The sequence below is a fragment of the Anomalospiza imberbis genome, chromosome Z, assembly GCF_031753505.1.
Source record: "Anomalospiza imberbis isolate Cuckoo-Finch-1a 21T00152 chromosome Z, ASM3175350v1, whole genome shotgun sequence".
NCBI classification, from domain to species: domain Eukaryota; kingdom Metazoa; phylum Chordata; class Aves; order Passeriformes; family Viduidae; genus Anomalospiza; species Anomalospiza imberbis.
The window spans coordinates 1,595,557-1,614,240 of record NC_089721.1 but is presented as its reverse complement, the minus strand read 5'-3'; the positions used below and the strand labels follow the sequence as shown (position 1 = coordinate 1,614,240).

Sequence of the window (18,684 nt, the reverse complement as noted above, 5' to 3'; positions counted from 1 at the left end):
GCATATTCATATATCTCACACATGGTGCACACATTCATTTTAAACTTGGGATTTCTCTGGTTATTGTCAACTTTCCTCCTTGATCCTGTTGGTCCCTCAAAGACGAGAAGGAGGTGGAATAAAGTTTGTCTTTTCCGATAAGGAGGCCTCTTGGGAATTTTGGTGTCTTGTTGCTGTTACCTTCTAGATTATCTCATCTCTTTCTGGAGCTAGCTAAAAAGCCCCTCACATTGCAGAGTTTCTATTTTAGCATTGTGTTATAACCTAAAACTATATTTAACACACTACTTGAGAGCATTAATACAGCGCAACTTTCTAACATAACACATATTTTAATATTTGCGAAAAGCCAACAATAAAATACGCATTTCTCACACTGCCCCACTCGGAATCGCTGTTTTTCACCTGTCAGGTGAAGATCGTCCCAGTTCTGCCTCCAGCGCGGGATTCCCGCTGCTCCTTCTCCCTGCTGCTCCTTCTCCCTGCTGCTCCTTCTCCCTGCTGCTCCTTCTCCCTGCGTGCGCCCGGCCGGCTCCGCCCGTGTGCCTTCCAGCCCCTCTGGAAGCACAGCAAAAAGGAGAAAATCCCTTTCCACCCGTTTTATTTTAAAGCTGCTGCTTGCAGTCTTTAGTGCTGGCCTTTATTTCTGTACGAATGAATTAAGTTTTGATGCAGAAATGCAGTTACAGACTCACTGTGCCTCAAATTTGGCACTCGCTCCCAGTGCCACAGCCACGGGAACGCTGACCGCCGCTTTTCTTTCCAAAATTATTTCAAAGGAATACAAAATATTCCATGCACCCATTGCCCCGTTTCCACCAAAGACAGATCTGCGAGAACAATGGAGCCAGGCTGTACCCTCCTCGCCTCTGACTGACACAAGGATCATCATGAAGAAATTACTTCTAACAGATCCACAAGTTTTAAAATTTAAAGATCCTAAAGATCCCGTTCTGCCTCAGGACAGCGTTTCCACGTCTCATTGGGTTTGCTACAGAAACCAAAATACAGCTCCACAGCAGAGACAATATTGCCACAGGGATGAGGAAACAGTTACACATTTCATATGAGAGCAGTAACTCTTGGAATCTGTAACAGGATGGAGCAGAGTTTTGAGATATCCCCACTGCACACAGAGAGAGAGAGAGAGTTAGGAGAGAGAGTGCTTAACTTGGAAAGTCAGGATTTATTTACAAAAGTCACAAGAAAAAAGGAAACAACATAAACCTTTCCTCCTGGATGTACTTTGCAAAAGACTGTGATTGAAGATCATAAAATGCATTTACATGTTTTACAGATTCTTCTTCACATACAACAGCATATGCTTTAGTCATCAAGACATCGGGAGAAGAGATGATTGACTAAGCTGCTTTAAGATAATGAAATTGACAGGTTTTCCTTGGCCTCCCCTCTTTAAAAATAAAGTCAAACACTTGAGCAGAGGAAGAGACAAAGAATTCTAACTTCTCTAGAAAGATACATGAGAACCACCTTTTCCAATTCAGACCTAACTCGGCAGTCCTAATTGAGACAAGACCGGTAGGAAAGCAATTAGGAGCATTCTCTTCCACAGAACCGCAAAGTCACACACACAGTTGCACTTTCAAAGCTGTTAATTTAACAGATGATGATGGAGGGTGGGGGAGGGAGCAGTAACGCAAGAGGCTGCAAATTCCACGGGTTTTTCCCAAAGAAATGCATTTGAAAAGCGCAGGGTATTCACCTCCCATGGTATTCCCCTCCCACGTTCCCCAGGAAGCTCAGAATACAAACGGTTCCCCACTTCGACCACAGTGATCACCACGCAAAAGTTTAATACATATTTTAAAAAGTATAATAACAATTATTGACAGAAGAGTAACAAATATTAATCACTAATATCCCCAAAGTTAACACAGAGTTACCTAGCTTTAGGTTCAGCTTTTTTTTTCTTATTTTTTAGTTTGTTTTTTTTTTAATTTTGCACTGCAATTGCACCAGTTTTCAACTGACTTTACCATCAGTATGAAATATTGATTTGAAGACAGAAATCCCCAATCAAAGCAGGAAAATTCAGGTTTCAAAGTTGACCTGAACCAGGACTTTACCCAGTTGATTTTATCTCCCTCCGTATCACAGCTGGACTTCAATCCTTTATAACAAGTATTCTTTATAACACACTTTCAGAGCCCAATTCATATTCTCTTAAACAGTTCCGTGGTAGTAACTGAAAAAAAAAAAAACCACGTTGTTGTTTTCCTCAATTTAAAACAAATCGGAGAGTGTACTGAAGGAAATTCATCCCTGAGTAACGAAGCATTTAAAAGCTGCATCCCGTTGCCAGTCACTGCGACATCCTATGACATTTACTCTAATAATGAATCAACACTATGAACAGGCAGCAACAGAACTGGTCACAGTCCAATGTGTTTGCAGCGTTGTTGCATTGATCCCGTGATCCTGCTTAATGAAACTGCAAGGGAGCATTAGGAAATGGGATAAAAAGAAACAGCGTCTTTTATTATTTTAAGTTGAATGTCAGATTGACAGCTAAACCGTGCTGGATCCCAGGAACTCGGAGCAGTGGTGGTCAGCAACTGGCTTCTTTGGATGTCCAAAGGATTTCTACAGGGTGTCGTCAGCCGAAGAGCAGGAGGAGAATGATCGTGATGGAGTTCAGGGCTATTAATGGCACTGCAGAGGGGCAAAAAAAGAGAAATTAATACTGAAAATTTTGCTTTCCAAGTCACAAAATGACAGAGCTTCATGTAACCTTGGGAGAAGGAGCAGAACCGGCCAAAATTTTAGAAATACATTCCATTTTCCTATGTAAAGTTGGAACCAGTGGAAGGAGCCAGGCTCAAAGACATTAGTAGAAAGCAACAGCAGAAATATTTTTCCACAGCGTGTTTTAACTTTAACCCAGAGCCTTTAGTTCTGTTTTAACTTCAACACAAATAACTCTTTCTCCAAATGAAAGTAAACGATCTAAAATCCAGCTTATATCCTTGGCTTTACTGTGCTTTAGAATAAATGTTTTGAGTTCTGCTCAGTGGTAGGCAAGACAGGTTAAGATCTGTTACTCCCTCTCTACCATCATCTACAAAATGAATTTTTAGTGCCCATAATGCAGAACTATCAGTAACTTACAAATTAAGTATATTTTTCTCCCCATCTTCTGAGGCACATAAGCCTGGCTTGCCTTTCAGAAACCCCAGAATTACATTTCCCTCACAGGTACTTCCATAAAGTTGGATTTAGACAAAGTGATTGACACTGCACACTTCGGCTGATCACCAAACTTCCTCCCAGCTCCCACATTCCAAGGGAAGGCAAAAGCTCAGCAGGAGAAACACAGTCCTTAGCCAGGGAATGTTTTTGCACATTGGATGAGGCCTGCACCCTCTTACAGAGTCCAGGCCCAGAGGAAGTACAGATTAGTGCAGAAACAAGATATTACAGACTGTAATAATAATCACCATCATAACATTAATAATAATAATAAAAAATATTGTGCCCTTACCTCTCATAACGGTTCGTATTGATCGAATGAGGTTTGTCAGCTGTGCTTTAATTCCTGGTTCCTCTCCAAATCCTCCAATCCCTTGATCGCTTCCCCAGCCAACTGGGTCACATAAAAACAGACACACACTTTAGGAAAAAAACCCCCAAACCACACAACAAATGCTGCAATTTTAACAAGCAATCTATTCTGAATGTAGTTTATACTAACACAGATAGACAGCCCAACTGGCCTCCTTATTTCACGAGCATATTTTAATACAGTAGGCTGAAAGCTGTTAAACCTCACGCTAAGCGATGACAAACCCGTGTTTCTGTAAAGAAAACCCTCACCTTTTCAAAACACCACAGCTCCCTGCGTGCCCAGAGTAACAGGTGAGTTCATCTGGGCATAAGAAATAAAACAGCTGCCAAAATATACCCTAAACCAACGGCAACCTTTTCATAGTCCTGAAAATAAAATAGCAAGTAATTCCTGGGTGTGAAGTGATGATGCTTCAGCACTGAGAAAGGGGCCACACGAGAGAAAAACGGCCAGCACAAATTCCAAAATTGGGGTGATGATTTTGCAACTGCTGTAAAAAAAAAAAAAAAAAAAAAAAAGCTAGAACTTTCGAGGAAAAAAAAATTGGGAACTTTTCTGAGCGTAGCAGAAGTCCCAAAGTTTTACGATGCCAGACACAGCATGATGGGACCAGGGATGTGTCCAGGGATTTCTAAGACCTGCTGGCCACAGGCCTTACAATTTTTGGAAGGATCAGAGCAAGGAGCATCTCTCAATACACCAAGCTCCTCTGCCCAAGCCGTGCATCTCTTTCTCCAGAGGCCACTTTTGAATGATTTTTGTTCTCCCTTTCTCATCTCCCTGGCACCAAACTGAGGGTGGTGGGCGAGTCCTCTCCCTCACCAGCCTTGCCAGCTGCTGCTTCCCACTGGGATGAGCCTGGAACTATATTCCGAAGTCTCACGAGGCTGGCAACTGGCTTCACCCATCCCAGTAGTCCCCACATCTCCCGTTTTTAATTCCAGCTGCTCGTCAGAAGAGCAAAAGAAAAGCCCAAACCCAAGCTGAGCAGATCCCTTGAAACAAATCCAACCAGGGAGCAGGAGAAAGGGATGCCCTTCTGCACTCCTGCCAAAAATCCTGGCTCAGCCTGACGTGGAGAAGTCAGGATTCTCCAGTTCCCAGTGAACTGGGAAACCGTGGATCATTGGCCATTTTTTTTCCACGGCTTTGCAGATCTTTGTCGGTGGGTTTTCTCTGTTTCGCAGGGCTTTGGCTTCTTTTGAAGGGCAAGGATGCCCAGCCCTGGGAATACCACGGACCGAGAGGCGCCATCTCATCAAGAACCAGCCACGACAAGAAAAGGAAGCCTTTGCACGACACCAAACGCTCCGAGGCGCGGCACGAAGGGGCGTGAAACAGTTAAAAACCGACAGGAAAAAAGGACAATTATTAAAAAAAAAAAGAAAAAAAAAAAAGAGAGAGAGAGAGACAAAGGTACGACGAAAGCGGCTGGGAATTCATCTCCAAAGCCCAAACCCACCCCGATTCCCAAACCCTTCCCCCGCGCGCTGCCGCTCCCACCGGCAGGGAGCGGCGGCGGCGGCGGGGGCCGCGGGCACCGCGCCCCCCCCGCCCCAGGCCGGGCGGCCCTCCCAGCTCACCGTGGCGGAGGAAGCGCTCCTCGTGCAGCACGGCCACGGCATTGACGATGAGGAGCGAGGCCTGCAGCAGCGAGTAGAGCGTGAACGCCATGGCCCGGCGGGGCGGAGCGGGGCGGGACCGGGAGCAGCACCGGGAGCGGCAGCGGCAGCGGCGCCCGACAGAGACGTGGCGGGGCTGGGGGCGGGGCTGGGGGCGGGGCCTCCCCTCACGGGCCGGCGGCGGCGGGCGGGGCCGGATGGGCGGGGCCTCACGCCCGCGATGGGGCGTGGCTTTGGTGGGCGTGGCCTCTCGGCGGCTGCCGCGCGTTGGTTGCGCAGGGAGGGGGCGTGGCTTGTCGGGCGCGGGGTAAATGGTGGGCGTGGCTTGGTGGATTACGTCGAATGGGGCGTGGTTCGGTGAGGGCGTGGCCTCTCGGCCCCGCGGGGCGTGGCCAGAAGGGGGCGGGGCCTCCGGGTGCCGGCAGCCGCGATCGACTCCGGGCTCGCCCGCGGATCCCTCGGGACCCCGAATCCCTCGGAGCCCCTCGGGTCCGGCGGAACCCTGCGGATCCCTCGAGCCCGTGGACCTTGCAGACCCCCGTGGATGCCTCGGTGCCCCTGGGATTCCTTGGAGCCTCTTGGGTCCTTTGGATCTATGGATCCCTCTGGTCAATGGATCACTTGGATGCCTGTGGATCCCTCGACTCCGTGGATCTCTCGGAACCCCGTGGGTCCCATGGAACCCCTTGGGTCCATTGGATCCGTGGATCCCTCGCGACCATGGATCCTTTGGAGCCCCGTGGAGCCCTCGAGTCCGTGGATCCATCAAAACCCCGTGGGTCCCTCGGAGCTTCCTGGGTCTGTTGGGACCATGGGTCCCTCGTGTTCATGGATCCCTCAGAGCCCTGTGGTTCCATCAGAACCCCTTGGGTCCACTGGATCCATGAATGCCTTCGGTCTGTGGATCCCTTGGAACCCCACGGATCCCTTGGGTCCATTGGTCGTTCAGAGACCTTTGGATCCCTTGGGTCCATTAGTCTGTCAGAGCCTCTTGGGTTCATTGGGTCCATGGATCCCACATGTCCATGGAGCCCGTGGAGCCCTGTGGATCTCTCGGGGCCATGGATCCCTCGCATCCGCAGGGGTTCCTAGGAGCCCCTTGGGTCCATCGGACCCATGGATCCCTTGGGTCCATGGATCCCTCGGAGCCCCGTGGTTTTCTGAGGTCCACGGGTCCTTCGGAGCCCCGTGGATTTCTCAGGTCCATGGATCTCTCGGAGCCCCATGGACCTCACAGCGTAGGCTGTGACGTGGAAAGCTCCTCTCGCCGTGTAGCAAGTGGCCTTTGGATTCAGAGCCGGAGTAAGGCTCATCCTCATCCTCCTCCTCCATCGGTAACGTGGTAACGTGGCGTCTCCCGGCGGCGGGAGCTGGCAGGGAGACATCACCCAGCGTGGGGCCGCCCCCGTGGCCATCCATCATCAGCAACCCAATACAAGCAGAATTAATAAAAAACCATAAACACTGCACGTACAAAAATGCATTACTTTATACTTGTATTTAGCCTTCTGGAGAGCGGGGTTTTTCCGTGTGTTTTCTCAGTACATGGGTTTTCCTTCAATCCCGACTGAGGATCGAGCAGGAAGTCAGCCCAGATCCCAGATGCTGTTTGTCTAACACGTAATGCTGCAGAATCCAAAGCACGGCCCAAAAGAAAACAATTACCTTTTATAGTGGATTGATCACGGCTTCTGGGCGGTTCTGCAGTCAAATAACAAAATAATCACAGCTGGAGCCCAGGGATACTGTATCCCTGTTATGACTACTGCAGACTTATCCCTGGACTGTAGTTACACAGTTATCCCAGTGTAGTTACTGATGCACAAATAGACATTTTTTTCCCTTTGCCTCTTTCAGTCCGACTGGCTGAAGGGGGTGATTTGCCTAATCCCCCCGATTTTATTTCCCAGTAATTTCACAGTACACAAGACCCTTAGCTCCGGAGGGTTGGTACTTTTATTACTCAATCAGGGCACAATGATTTGCATGATCCCTTTGTGGTGGTGGTGGTTACTAGACCCGTCTGCTGCAATAGAGGCGACAGTTTTGTGCTCAGTGTGGTGGACTGCAGAGACCCCACCTCGATTCCCTGCCCTGCCACAGACTTCTGACACAATCTGGACAAATTATTCACCACCTATCAATATTGTGTCCCCATGCTCTGTGTGAAGATCCCCTCACCAGCAAGTGATGATCTGATACTTCAATTAATTAAGTGCCATGAGTATGTAATCAATAGATGCTCAGACACCACGTGAATCAGCTGTGGAAAAACCCACACCTCAGCTTCTTCTTGAGTTCATCTTTCCTTTTCTTCCAAAACACCCACTTTGGTACAGTCAGTGTCACAATATTGTGCAACTTAATAATCACTACTATAAATAACTTTACACTTTAATACTAGGACAAAGATAAAGCACCCCGCCACCAGCACCACAGCATATTTTCCTTCCAAAATTGCTCCTGTTGTACAAGGGAGACAGAGAATCAAGGACATTCATCAGAGTTCTGTCATCTGGTCAAAAGCATTTGTCATTTCAGCCTCGAAAAAGAATATCGTTTCAATTCAGGGGAGTGACTAAAACACCTATTGCAGTTGCAGTGAGTTCAATATTTTTGAAGCCTGTACTGAAGTGTTTACTTACATGAAAACTCATTGTTTTTCCCAAATGCTGGCTTTGGTTCTGAAAACTCTTATGTGTATGATTAACTTCATAAGCCAGCAGTTAGTGGGAACACTCGAGTGTAGTGGCACATGTGAACACACACTTGCCAGGCTCAGGAGTTCCTCAGCACAGTTTCTCTATTTCTCATCTAGGTTATTAAATTTGCTATGACTGCAAAACTCCTAAAACCCACCATTTTAACATTTTTAAGTGGAGCCATTTCCAGTTGCCTGAGTCCTCCCCCTAATTTGTGGGGTTTATAATTCAAATAATCTTTTTCCCTCTGTAAATAACTACAACAACAAAAGCTTATCTTGAGTTTACCAAACTCCATACAGGCAGAGAAAGTCAATATTGGCCTGAAAAATTTCATCCCGAAGGCCACTACAAAATTTTAAGAAGTTCTGAGTGGTGATGTGTGATGGTCTCACAAACAGAGCTGTCTTTTGTCCTCAGACATAACTTAGGGCATTCTGGCAGTGATTCTCTAATTAAATACAGATTAATATGGGGTTCAGTAACATAGATATCTAATAATCACCATGACAAGTAGCATTTCCTGGGCTACCTCCTTACGGTATACAAGCTATAAATAAATGCTAACCTCAGTGAAGAGCTAATGCTTACAGTTATGGTCCCCCAAAAAAAAAAAACCAACAAGGTTTCTGCAATAAGAACACAAGTTATGGCTTAGTATTTTTACCCATAATTAAGATGTATTTCAAAAGAGCAGCTGCCATCAAGCTGACATAAACTTGACATGATTTTCCCCTTAATGAAATCCATCATGGCAACTTAGCAACTACAGGAGTCTTATCTCTGAATCATGTTACATGGTTGAAGGGAAAACCTGATAAAGTTGCTTGCATTAGAAGGAAAGGTCTGGGTTGGTTTTTTTTGGTTTTTTTTTTTTTTTTTTTGTTTTGTTTGTTTTGTTTTTTTGTTTTTGTTTCATTAAGGTGTCGTGTTTCAGTACAATAAATTCCCAGGGTGTCATCTGCAGGGTGCAGTCAATCACCATAAAGGAGAGCTTTAAACCACCTTACAGACGTCAAAGGATTAAACTTCAGGCTGGTGAAGTATTGTGAAGGCACTGGTGTTTTTCACTCTCAGTTTCTTGTTCAATATTTTCAGGAAGAGCACATCTCCTCGGGTCTCACTGTCCCCTACACTTAATGAGAACCAAGCTTGTTGTATGGGAGATTTTGGGGTTAACTGGGTTTAATTCTGATGAGAAAATACCACGACAAAGGAACACCTGTTATGACTTCAGCCCCTATACCCTTCACCTCACTTGCCACCACCATCTTCTGACTTTATTTTCTGAACTAGCTTTAACCATTTCCTTCCTTAGACACTGCACATACCCAGATATACACACATCAGTGAGAAAAATTTGGGGACCCAGAAAATTCTGGAAATTGGGCCCAGCGATCCCAAGCTGGAAGTGAAGACATGCATTTTGTTGGTGGCTGCTTTTTTACCAACACCTACCATAAGCAGCTTCATTAACTGAAAAACTTGGTGTAGGTGAAAAAAAATTAGGCTCTGCATCTCAGCCAGGTGCTATAAATAAATCCAACAGCGAAATTTCACAGTTAGACTAAAGCCTTTGTCATCCCTCACTCATCACACCTAGAGCACTGTCGAAGAGCTGTAAAGTTAATGGTGCATCCGACTGATGTAACACGTCCCTGGTAAGCACAAATTGAGTGACTGCTTTAATGTCCAGATGGTTTTTGGGTTTTTTTTTTGGTTTTTTTTGTTTTTTTTTTTAACCACCAAAGCTGGGAATGCAATAAGATTTTGTACATTTGGGAGAATGTGTGTCTGGTCCTCACCTGTCAGCAGCTGCATACAGGAAAGAGCCTTGCCTTATCCGTGACTCATGGGTCACTCCTCCTTGCTTGCTCGAGGAGTGAACAGCCATCCCTCCAAAAACACGGCCTGACAGCCCTTCTGAGATTTGAGAGGACATTAATAGGGTTTCACACACAAAAGGACTGCCTGGGGATTGAGGAACAAAATGAAAAACCATACACAATTCTGGATTTACACCTAAATTTATCGATGCTGTTTTCCTAAGTTACTTGACTCCGTAACCATAACAGCCTTTAAATGTCATTTGTTGCCTGGTTCTCTCTCTCTCACAGACACAGAAACAGACACACACACACACAGACACACATGCTGTTGCTCATCTTGTTACCACCAGGAGTACAGAATGGTTATGGAATCAGGTTTGAGCTGGAAGGGAGCTTAAAGATCATCTCAGTGACATGACATTGTTCTGTTATTATTGGCACTGTTTGTGTTGCTTTTGAACTGGAATACACCAGTCCAGACCCAAATCCTGTCATGCTCAGTGCCATGCAGGTATTTTTCTGAGGCAGGCATAGGGATTTTCCAATCCATCTCTGAGATGGAAGACAGTGGATATCTAAAGCAGGCCAACGTGGGGAGCGGGGCAGCAAGGAAACAAAAGGATTTTTTCATGGAATTACAAGTCTCTGCTTAGCCCTGCCTCACTGCTGACAGACAGGCAGGATTTTCAGGCATGGAGGCAGCAGAGAGTCTTAGGGAGGGATTTAGAGGATGGGGAAACAGCTCCATGAATTTTGAAAGGTGGGGGATTTAGTCTCTGTGCAGTGAGCAGCATGAAGAAAAGGCAGGGGGATTAAAGAGTGTGAAGACAGCAGTGTCTGAGACTGGTGCTGAAGCTGAGGACAGGCAGGAGCAGCTCACTTTGTACAGGTGTGGAAAGAGGGAGGGAGACCCAGGGGACACAAACCCCTACAGGCACAGAGTTGGTGTTTGCCACCACGGACTTGCACGGATGTGTTTCCGTTGGAGCAGGGAAAATGTTGCCAGTAGAAATATTCTGAGTGGGAATACAGCTAACATCAAAGGACCAGGGATGGCTGACATGTGCTCACAGTCTTGGAATCAGGTCTGGCTTTCACCTGTGCTAACAGAAGATTCACTCAAAGAGCTTTTTTGGGGACAAGCACGAGGAGCTGCGGTGGTGACCAAAGTCCGACCACCTTTGGTGACACAGATTTTCCTTCACAGCTATGAAATGGGGGAAATGGGGATCTGTGTGGGGCAGCCTCACCTTCCTGTGCCTGCCCCAAGTCTCTCTTTTGATAGGGGTCATGTAGAGGAGGTGACACAAGGGTTTTGGTGTCCTGGTGTGTCCCAGTAGGGCCAGGCCTTCCACCAGCAGCTTCCCCCATCTAAGCCTGGATAAGGAGGACTCTCACAGGCTGCAGCCTAGGGGTTCCCAACAGCACTTAGCAAAGGGCATGAAGCTGGAACAGGCTGGCCAGATCCAGGGAATGACACTGATCCCTCTTGGAGCCAGATCCTAGCCCAGCCTGAACCCTGGAACCACCACCATCCAGGCCAGCTGGTGTCACAGCAGACATCATCAGTGCCCCGAATGTCACAGCACTCAGTTTAAAGATTAATAGATGGTCTCTTTCCCCAGGCTGTAAAAGTGGGTGGGTAAAAACCAAATCAGGCCTGGTGGCTCTGGAGGCTGCAGCCTGTCCAATAATGTCAGCATTAGCAAGTTGGAGTCATGCAGATAATAGTGAACCATGTGCAGAAGGTCAGGTCTCAGCATAAGGTCTGGGATTCTCAGTGAGTCAGAGGGATTGGGAAATCTTTGTAAAAATAACCAGAATTCCCCCTCCTGTGTTTTTTTTTTTTTCCCATGACTCACCCCACAGAAAAGAGGCAATATGAAAAAGACATAAATCTCTGCAGTAAATTTTTAACACAACACGTCACAGAGAGAAGGTACATGTATCTGTGCTTTTTCTCCACTTCCATTAAAAAATTCAATTTCCCTGCATTTTCTAATACTTTTATGGTATGAGTTCACAGTCCAGCACTTTGGTGGAGAAAATGAAGTGCAACATGTCAGTCCATCCTCTCAACTAGCACACATCCCCTGAGTCCTTTATCCCCTTTTCTCTCCAGAAGAAAGCTGCAAATGGAAGAAGCTGTGGGCTGTCATTGCCCTGGTGCTGCACTGGGGGGTGTTTTCAAAGGAGAATCATCAGAAATGGAAATTGTCTCTTCAGAGATGGCAAACTGTGTCTGGGCAGGCATTTTGCTTGTAAGAAATGTAATTTATGCACATTGGGCCAGTCAAATCCACCGTCGAAATCTTGTCAGAGCTGCAGTTTGCCACTGTAACTTTTTCCACCACCACAGGTGTTCTAAGGTCTTTGGAGGAGTAATTTGATGTGCAACGCCTGGCACAGCAGAAATGGAGAAGAAACAAATAACTGCGTGTCTGATCAGCATGAGGAGCTGTTGGTGTCTTGAAGCCAAGTCAGTTAATAACAGAATGTAATTTATGGTGGTACAGATCTGATAGCTGGGATAGAGCTGATTTAATTAATTATGGAGGTGACATACTCCTCTTTTCCTTAATCTTCTGCTCTTTATAAAACCACATACTATGACCTCGTCACCCTGCTTCATTTGGCTAGATGCATTCAGAATAAAACTGAACAATTTCTTTGTTTGAAGAGACTCCTCAAAACATATAATTTACCCTTTCTTTAGAGAAATAGATGCCACAAGGAAAGTCCCTCTTTTTGTGACTTTCAGTGATTGAAAACAATGAAGACATTGGCATTATTGAGGAATCGGGGGCTTGGGTGTCCTAATTTTCCTCCACAAAATTTAAACACATATCTACATAATTATACTGATATATGTATATATCTGTATGTACAGGTATACAGATACAGATATAGGTATGGATATAGATAAAGGTATAGAAATAGATATAGGTAGATATATATAAAAAATCTGGAGGTGGGGAGAATCTGGACCAGATATAAAACAAACTCAATGTCATTACCCTAAATTGCTGTTACCCAAGCATCCACCCTAGTGACTCTCCAGCCACTGCTATCCCATCCAGCTCTAGGCTGAGGGAGGAGCCTGGGAAGGGCCCAAGAAGCCCCACTAGGGCTTGGCAGTCTGCTCCCATGGGCTGCCTGATGACTCCTGGCTCGAGCAGGAATTCATCCCTGCACACATTCCCATGGCAACTCTGGTTTCTCTCTTCTCCCCTGACACTCACCTCCGGAGAACGCTTATTGCCATGCTGATGGCAACCAGCAGCAGGAGGCTTCCACTGAGAGACACCATGACAATGGCATAGGTGGAGGGTGGTGAACCTTGAAGAGAAATCACAGGTGAGTTTTGCCAACAAACAGCTGCAGGGAACACGGCCTTTTGTGAAATTACAGGCTGAAAATACTGACAGTCTTCCTGCTCAAACCATGAGTGGAAGGGGGTAACCATCTCTGTATTAGAGGGGTGGAATCAATTTTTCTTCAAAAATCTCACAGCTCAGTTAAATAACTTGTGTGTCTTTATCTACCAAAGAACAAAGCAAAACTGCTTTTCGGGACTGAGACTGAAATGCAGCCCTGTGGATCTCGGGGTGGGAGAGTCTGCCCTGCACTGTAAGACCACAAAGCCATTTCACATATTATCCACCTATTTATAGTAAAGCAGGATCCTGAATCTTACTGCCTGTCTAGCCAGCACTTTCCATCCACTTCCACCCTTTTCAATCTGTTTCCATCCTGTTTTTACTCTTGTATATAATTCCAAACCTAAAGGTATGAACACTGGCTTACATCCCTGCCTCCAAAGCTCCCACTCTTTTCTGCTGCAACCCCTCCCTTCAGTTCCATCATCCTCCCCACCCCAAAGCCCAACAGAAGCATGTCTACCGTGTGTCTGATTCATCCACTCCTTTTGAGCCCACTCAACACCCTGTATCCATAACCTGACAGACTTGGTAACATGCTCAGCTGTGTCAACACACAAATAAACACTGCAAAACTGATTTAAAATGCTGTTGGAAACAAACAGGAGAGTAAAACACCTTCTTCCTGGACAATCACAGAGTTGTATAAATCTTCACCACCAGCATGGGCCATCCTGAAAAATTAGGCAAAGAGACAATCAGATCCCAGCTTAATGTTCAAACCCAGCACATTTAGTTCAGATTCCTTTATTTCACCTGAGTAGTTCACTATCTCTAATGTGAATTATCTTTAACTGGAAATTAATGGAAGATGTGTTAAGGGATAGATGCAAAAGACAGAAGTTAATCCAACTCAAAAACCCTGAATGCTTCTGTTAAGGCAATGAGCTTCCACTGTCTTTGACTTCATTTTTCTCCATGGCATCTAATCTTTATGGAATCACAGAATCCCAGAATGGTTAGTGTTGGGAGGAACCTTAAAGCCCATCCAGTGCCACCCTCTGCCATAGGCAGGGACACCTTCCACTATCCCAGGTTACTCCAAGCCCTGTCCAACCTGGCCTTGAACAGTTACAGGGATGGAATTTTGTCATGGACGAACAACCCAACAACACCGACAACACGCTATGACTTATCTAGCTGATATTTTTATCTAATCCTGGCCAATTTGCCCCAGGACACAGAGCCTTTTCTTTTACTGCCTCCAGAAGTGGTAGCTAAGTAATCTGTCCAGCTTTGCCTCCTGTCCATCAGTGCATGTGAATAAAATGAAATGTCAGCCCAGAATCTGCTCCAGGATGTCATGTGAAGATTCCTGAGGAGAAATTCTCCCTTTCCCCAAGGAAATCTGGGCTGAGTGTTACTGAGAATGGAAAATCAACTTGCTTTCTAGAGAGTCCTGCAACCCCCAAGACACTGAATCTTTCTGTCCCATCTGTAAGATCTCCTAAGCAAAACCTCAGGGTCACCCTTGTGCTTGAAAAGAAGTCAGGAAAATACACCATGGAAATTAAAATATAAAGCAGAATTAGATTATAAATCTGGGGAGTACCTTGTGACTGCTGAAGGTCCTTGTGTCAGAATCACACTGCTCAAACCTTGCCTGAAGTAAAGCTGGTCCGAAGGGTTTCAGACTAATTGCTCACTTCATTTGCCTCTGTTGATTGCTTCCTTCTCTCCGTGGTTTTTATAGGGCAGGGTAATCTCTTCCATGTTTAGACAATCAATAAAGTGCGGAGGTGGATCAAGCAGAGGCTTTACTCACCGTCCTTTGGATAAGCAATTATTTTCACAGTCTTTCTGGTGGAGCAGGAGGCTCCACCCAGGAGCCTGACAGGGCTCCCACAGGGCACGGGACCCCTCCTGATGTGCATGAACTTCTCCAGCAAAACTATCTCTGTGGCTGGTGCCCAGGACTTGCTGCAGAAATGTGCTGTGTCCCAGGAGGGGTGCCTCAGCAAGGCTGGGTGGAGAGGCCAGGTGTGGGTGCTCTCCAGGCAAGGGAAGCCCACCAGCTGTGACAAGCCTGAGCCCTGTCCTTGCTGTGTGGCTGTTGCACGGTCTGACCTGGCTCTCTGCACTGAAAAGAGCCAGGCAGGAGTTTAAGGAGCTGTTGCTGAGCTGTTAAACAGGGAATGGCCAGTTCAGGGCTTCAAAAGTGCTTCATTTTGGGGTTTCTTGCGGCCCGGCTTCACTGCACCGCGGGCAGGAGGAGAACACGTCTTTATCTCCAAAGCACCTACCCCTTCCCATGCCTTAGTGAGGGAGGCCACATCTGCACAGCTCTGGAGCTCGTTCTGCTCTGCAGGAGACCCCATTCCCTCTGCCAGGCTGGGGCTGAGCTGGCAGCTGCCCCGAGTTATCTCATGAAAGGCTGCGGTTGCCTGTGCTCTGTGGTCAGAGAAGGAGTGGTGCTCCAGGGTGGAGACCCTTTCTTCGTTAATGCAGGCACAAAGAAAACATTAATGAAATCTGTATTGGCAGGTGTTTCAAAACAATAGAGATAGACTGGTTTTTCTGCTGTGCCTAGACAAATAGGTGCACAACAATTCCTGCTCCTCTTACGTCACAGGACCCAAGCACCTCTCCGAGTCCCCTGGAGATTGTTTGGAAGGGTTTCAGGCATCCACAGTCTAGAGACTTCTAAGGAATTCACAGTCAACTAGAAGCCTAATTGACCACAACTGTGAATTTTACTATGTGGCTCAAGAAAACAGCGAATTAACTACATTCAATAGATTTTACAGAGAGATGAACAGCAGAGAGCAGGCCTGCAGACATGTGCAGGTGTTTTTTCTGTTTAAGCCACACATCCACTCTTCATTTTGTGTCATCCATAGAGGAGGACACTTGGTCTGTATGAACCTTCTCTCCCTGCTTCAGGGATTTGCTTGTGTTTGGATTTTAAGCCTGAACATGCCACAGAAGAGTTCCTGAGCAGAGAGGACTTTGTATTCAGGCAGGTGCCAGCACTTTCCTTCTTTATCAAACAAAGGGAAAGATCAAATCAAAGCAGAGATTGCTTTATGGAACCCATTTGTGATTTTTGAGTCTTATCCAAACATCACTGAAATGACCTTTAATAGGAATCTCTGCTGATTTCTCTGGTATCCAGACCGTGTTTCTAAAGAAAAAGCTGCTAAATACACAGCAGAGCTCACTCTTGAAAGCCACTGACCATCTGCAGGGTGGATCTATGTGTCTTATGCATGCCCAGTGTGAAGATGTGGTGGAAGCAACTGGGATATGTTCTTCTCTTGGGAATGGAAATTGACTTTTATTGAACTTTCAGACACAATAAGGAAAAAAAGCAATGGATGCCCTCAATATTCCTGAAGGTCAATAGTCTTATTTTTTAAAAAAATAATACGTGAATAAATATTCATTTTTTCTTTTTTATCCTGGTGTCACCTCACCCCAAACTCAGTTTTGTGGAGGAGCTTGAGATCACAGTATGGGGAGCTGTGTTGGAGGAGGAGGGGGCAGCTCTCTCCGACGGAAACACCTTATCTCACGTGGCTTGGGTGCAGTTCCACCACTGAAAACTGCCAGCACAGATAACAACAACCCCAGTGAGACCAGGACATGCTGCCAGGTGTGCATAAAGCCACACACCACAGGTCACAAGGATGTGAACTGTGTGCAAGGACAGAGCTTCCCAGCACCACTGTGGGTCTTTTACCTGCTCTGGGACTTATTAGTGAACGCTTGGCTAGCACTTTAGAGATCTGAAATTTCACATGTGAGGGTATGCATCAAGGGTAATATTACTATAATGAAAAAAAAAAAAAACCCTCTCAAAATTGTACTGAATAATCCAAGGCAGTTGGGTAAAACAGTGTCAAAATACATTTAGAATTATAGACTCACGGAACCAATATGGGTTGGAAGGGACCTTGAAGCCCATCTTGTTCCAACCCCCAGCTATGCTCACCTGGGCATAAACTCCATGGACAAACCTCCTGGAGGAAAGAAAAGCTACAGGAGATGATAGGAAAGCAGTGGTATGTCCTAGAGGAGCTCTCCCTGCAGCTTTTCTTAGCAGAGTGACTCTGCTTTAAAAGCCAGCAGGGTGAAAGTTTTTGTCATAGAGGGTCAGAGAAAACACTTCACTTTGTTAACTCCTCAGTGATACAGTCTGAAAAACACAGTTTTTTTGAGGAGGAGCTATTTTTGCACACTGCAAAATTTATGCCAAACCTTTGGCACAGCTGCCTCAAGGTTTTACACTACATAAAAATTATGGAATAGGAAAAATAACCCTGAGGAAATCTGAACTCTAAAAGGCACAGGGATTTACCTAATCAGTAATACAAAAGAAAAGGTGTAGCAATATTTTTTTGCTATTAATAAGCACAGCCTTATCCTGCTTGCCATGCCCAGCTCAGACAAAACTTCTTGATTTTTACTGTAACACCTTGAAGAAACCTATTCTGTCAGAGATTCCTTTTTTAATAATCATCAAGGTATTTATTCCAAGGTATTTTTTCATCAATGTGATCAATCTGGAAAGCAGTAAATGCTCAGTTATGCTGTCTGCTTCAGAAAACATGTTCATGACTCACAAGGCCAGGCTGGATGTTCTTGGAGCAACATGAGCTAGTGGAAAATGTCCTTGCTCGTGGCAGGGGGTGGAACTGGATGTGCTTTAAGACCCCTTCCAACCCAAACCATTCCAGAATCATTCAGATTGCACCTTCCATTTTACAGCAAGGTCAGCAAAAGGTAGAAAGGCTCAATGAGGGAGATGGCTTGAAGGCACATAAAATTTTGGTCCTGAGAGATGAATTTAGGTCCTGTTCCCATTTCCTGGAATAAGTGAAAGCACAGATCTTCATGCTTTTGCTTGGCGCACTTCTTCATCAACATAAATAGCTGTGCTAAAGTATCTCAGAAGCAAACTGTGCCAGCCCTAGGTCCTGGAGAAGCACCACCACATCCCGAGCACAGAGCCCACCTGGCAGGTGTTGTGGGCAGTTCATGGACACACAGCTGTGTTGGGTAAAAAGTAATACTCTTATTCCATTTGGAATTTCAAATCACAGCTCAGTGTGTAGCCTGTGCTGTGGGTTTTGCCGTGCTCAGGGGATTTTGGTGTCCAGAAGGCTAAAACTAAGGCCTGTGAGACTGCTGTTACCTTTGCCTCTCCTGTGATAACAGCTGTAGAGGCGGTATTTGGTCACTTACGCAGGTTTCTTCAAGGTGTTGACAAGCTGCACGTCACACGTTAGAAAATCTGCGTGTTTATTTTCCACACCAACACGTCATTCATTTTGCACTAAGGGCAGCAGCAGTGCTACTCTGAGTGAGCAAATTGGCTGTGACTGGGACCATCCCCACGTGACACTGGGGAGCTGCAGCCACACCAGGGCACTGGCACCTTCCAGCTCAGGGTGGCCACTTCCAAACTGCCATCAGGACAGGCTGGGGTGACTCCCCAGCCATGCTGGGGTGTGCTCCCCAGTGGGCTCAAACACAGCCCTGCCAAGGCCACTGCAGTGAGGT

The 18,684-nt window shown here is 46.1% G+C and overlaps 1 protein-coding gene and 1 long non-coding RNA gene across 2 annotated transcripts; both read right to left on the bottom strand.

The window, feature by feature from the left end:
- Positions 1-1,783: 1,783 nt before the first annotated feature.
- Positions 1,784-5,330, bottom strand: IER3IP1 (immediate early response 3 interacting protein 1). The gene is made up of 3 exons (XM_068176948.1): positions 5,170-5,330; positions 3,503-3,604; positions 1,784-2,673 (listed from the first exon to the last, which is right to left on the bottom strand). Exons 1-3 carry the CDS (start codon positions 5,258-5,260, stop codon positions 2,618-2,620), a joined length of 249 nt encoding a protein of 82 aa, XP_068033049.1. The 5' UTR covers positions 5,261-5,330; the 3' UTR covers positions 1,784-2,617.
- A 6,077-nt stretch (positions 5,331-11,407) lies between these two features.
- LOC137464621 (uncharacterized) lies at positions 11,408-15,008 on the bottom strand. Its single transcript, XR_010994318.1, has 4 exons — positions 14,732-15,008; positions 13,798-13,853; positions 12,982-13,078; positions 11,408-12,139 (listed from the first exon to the last, which is right to left on the bottom strand). It is a non-coding gene; the product is annotated as an uncharacterized lncRNA (long non-coding RNA).
- Between the last annotated feature and the right edge of the window lie 3,676 nt (positions 15,009-18,684).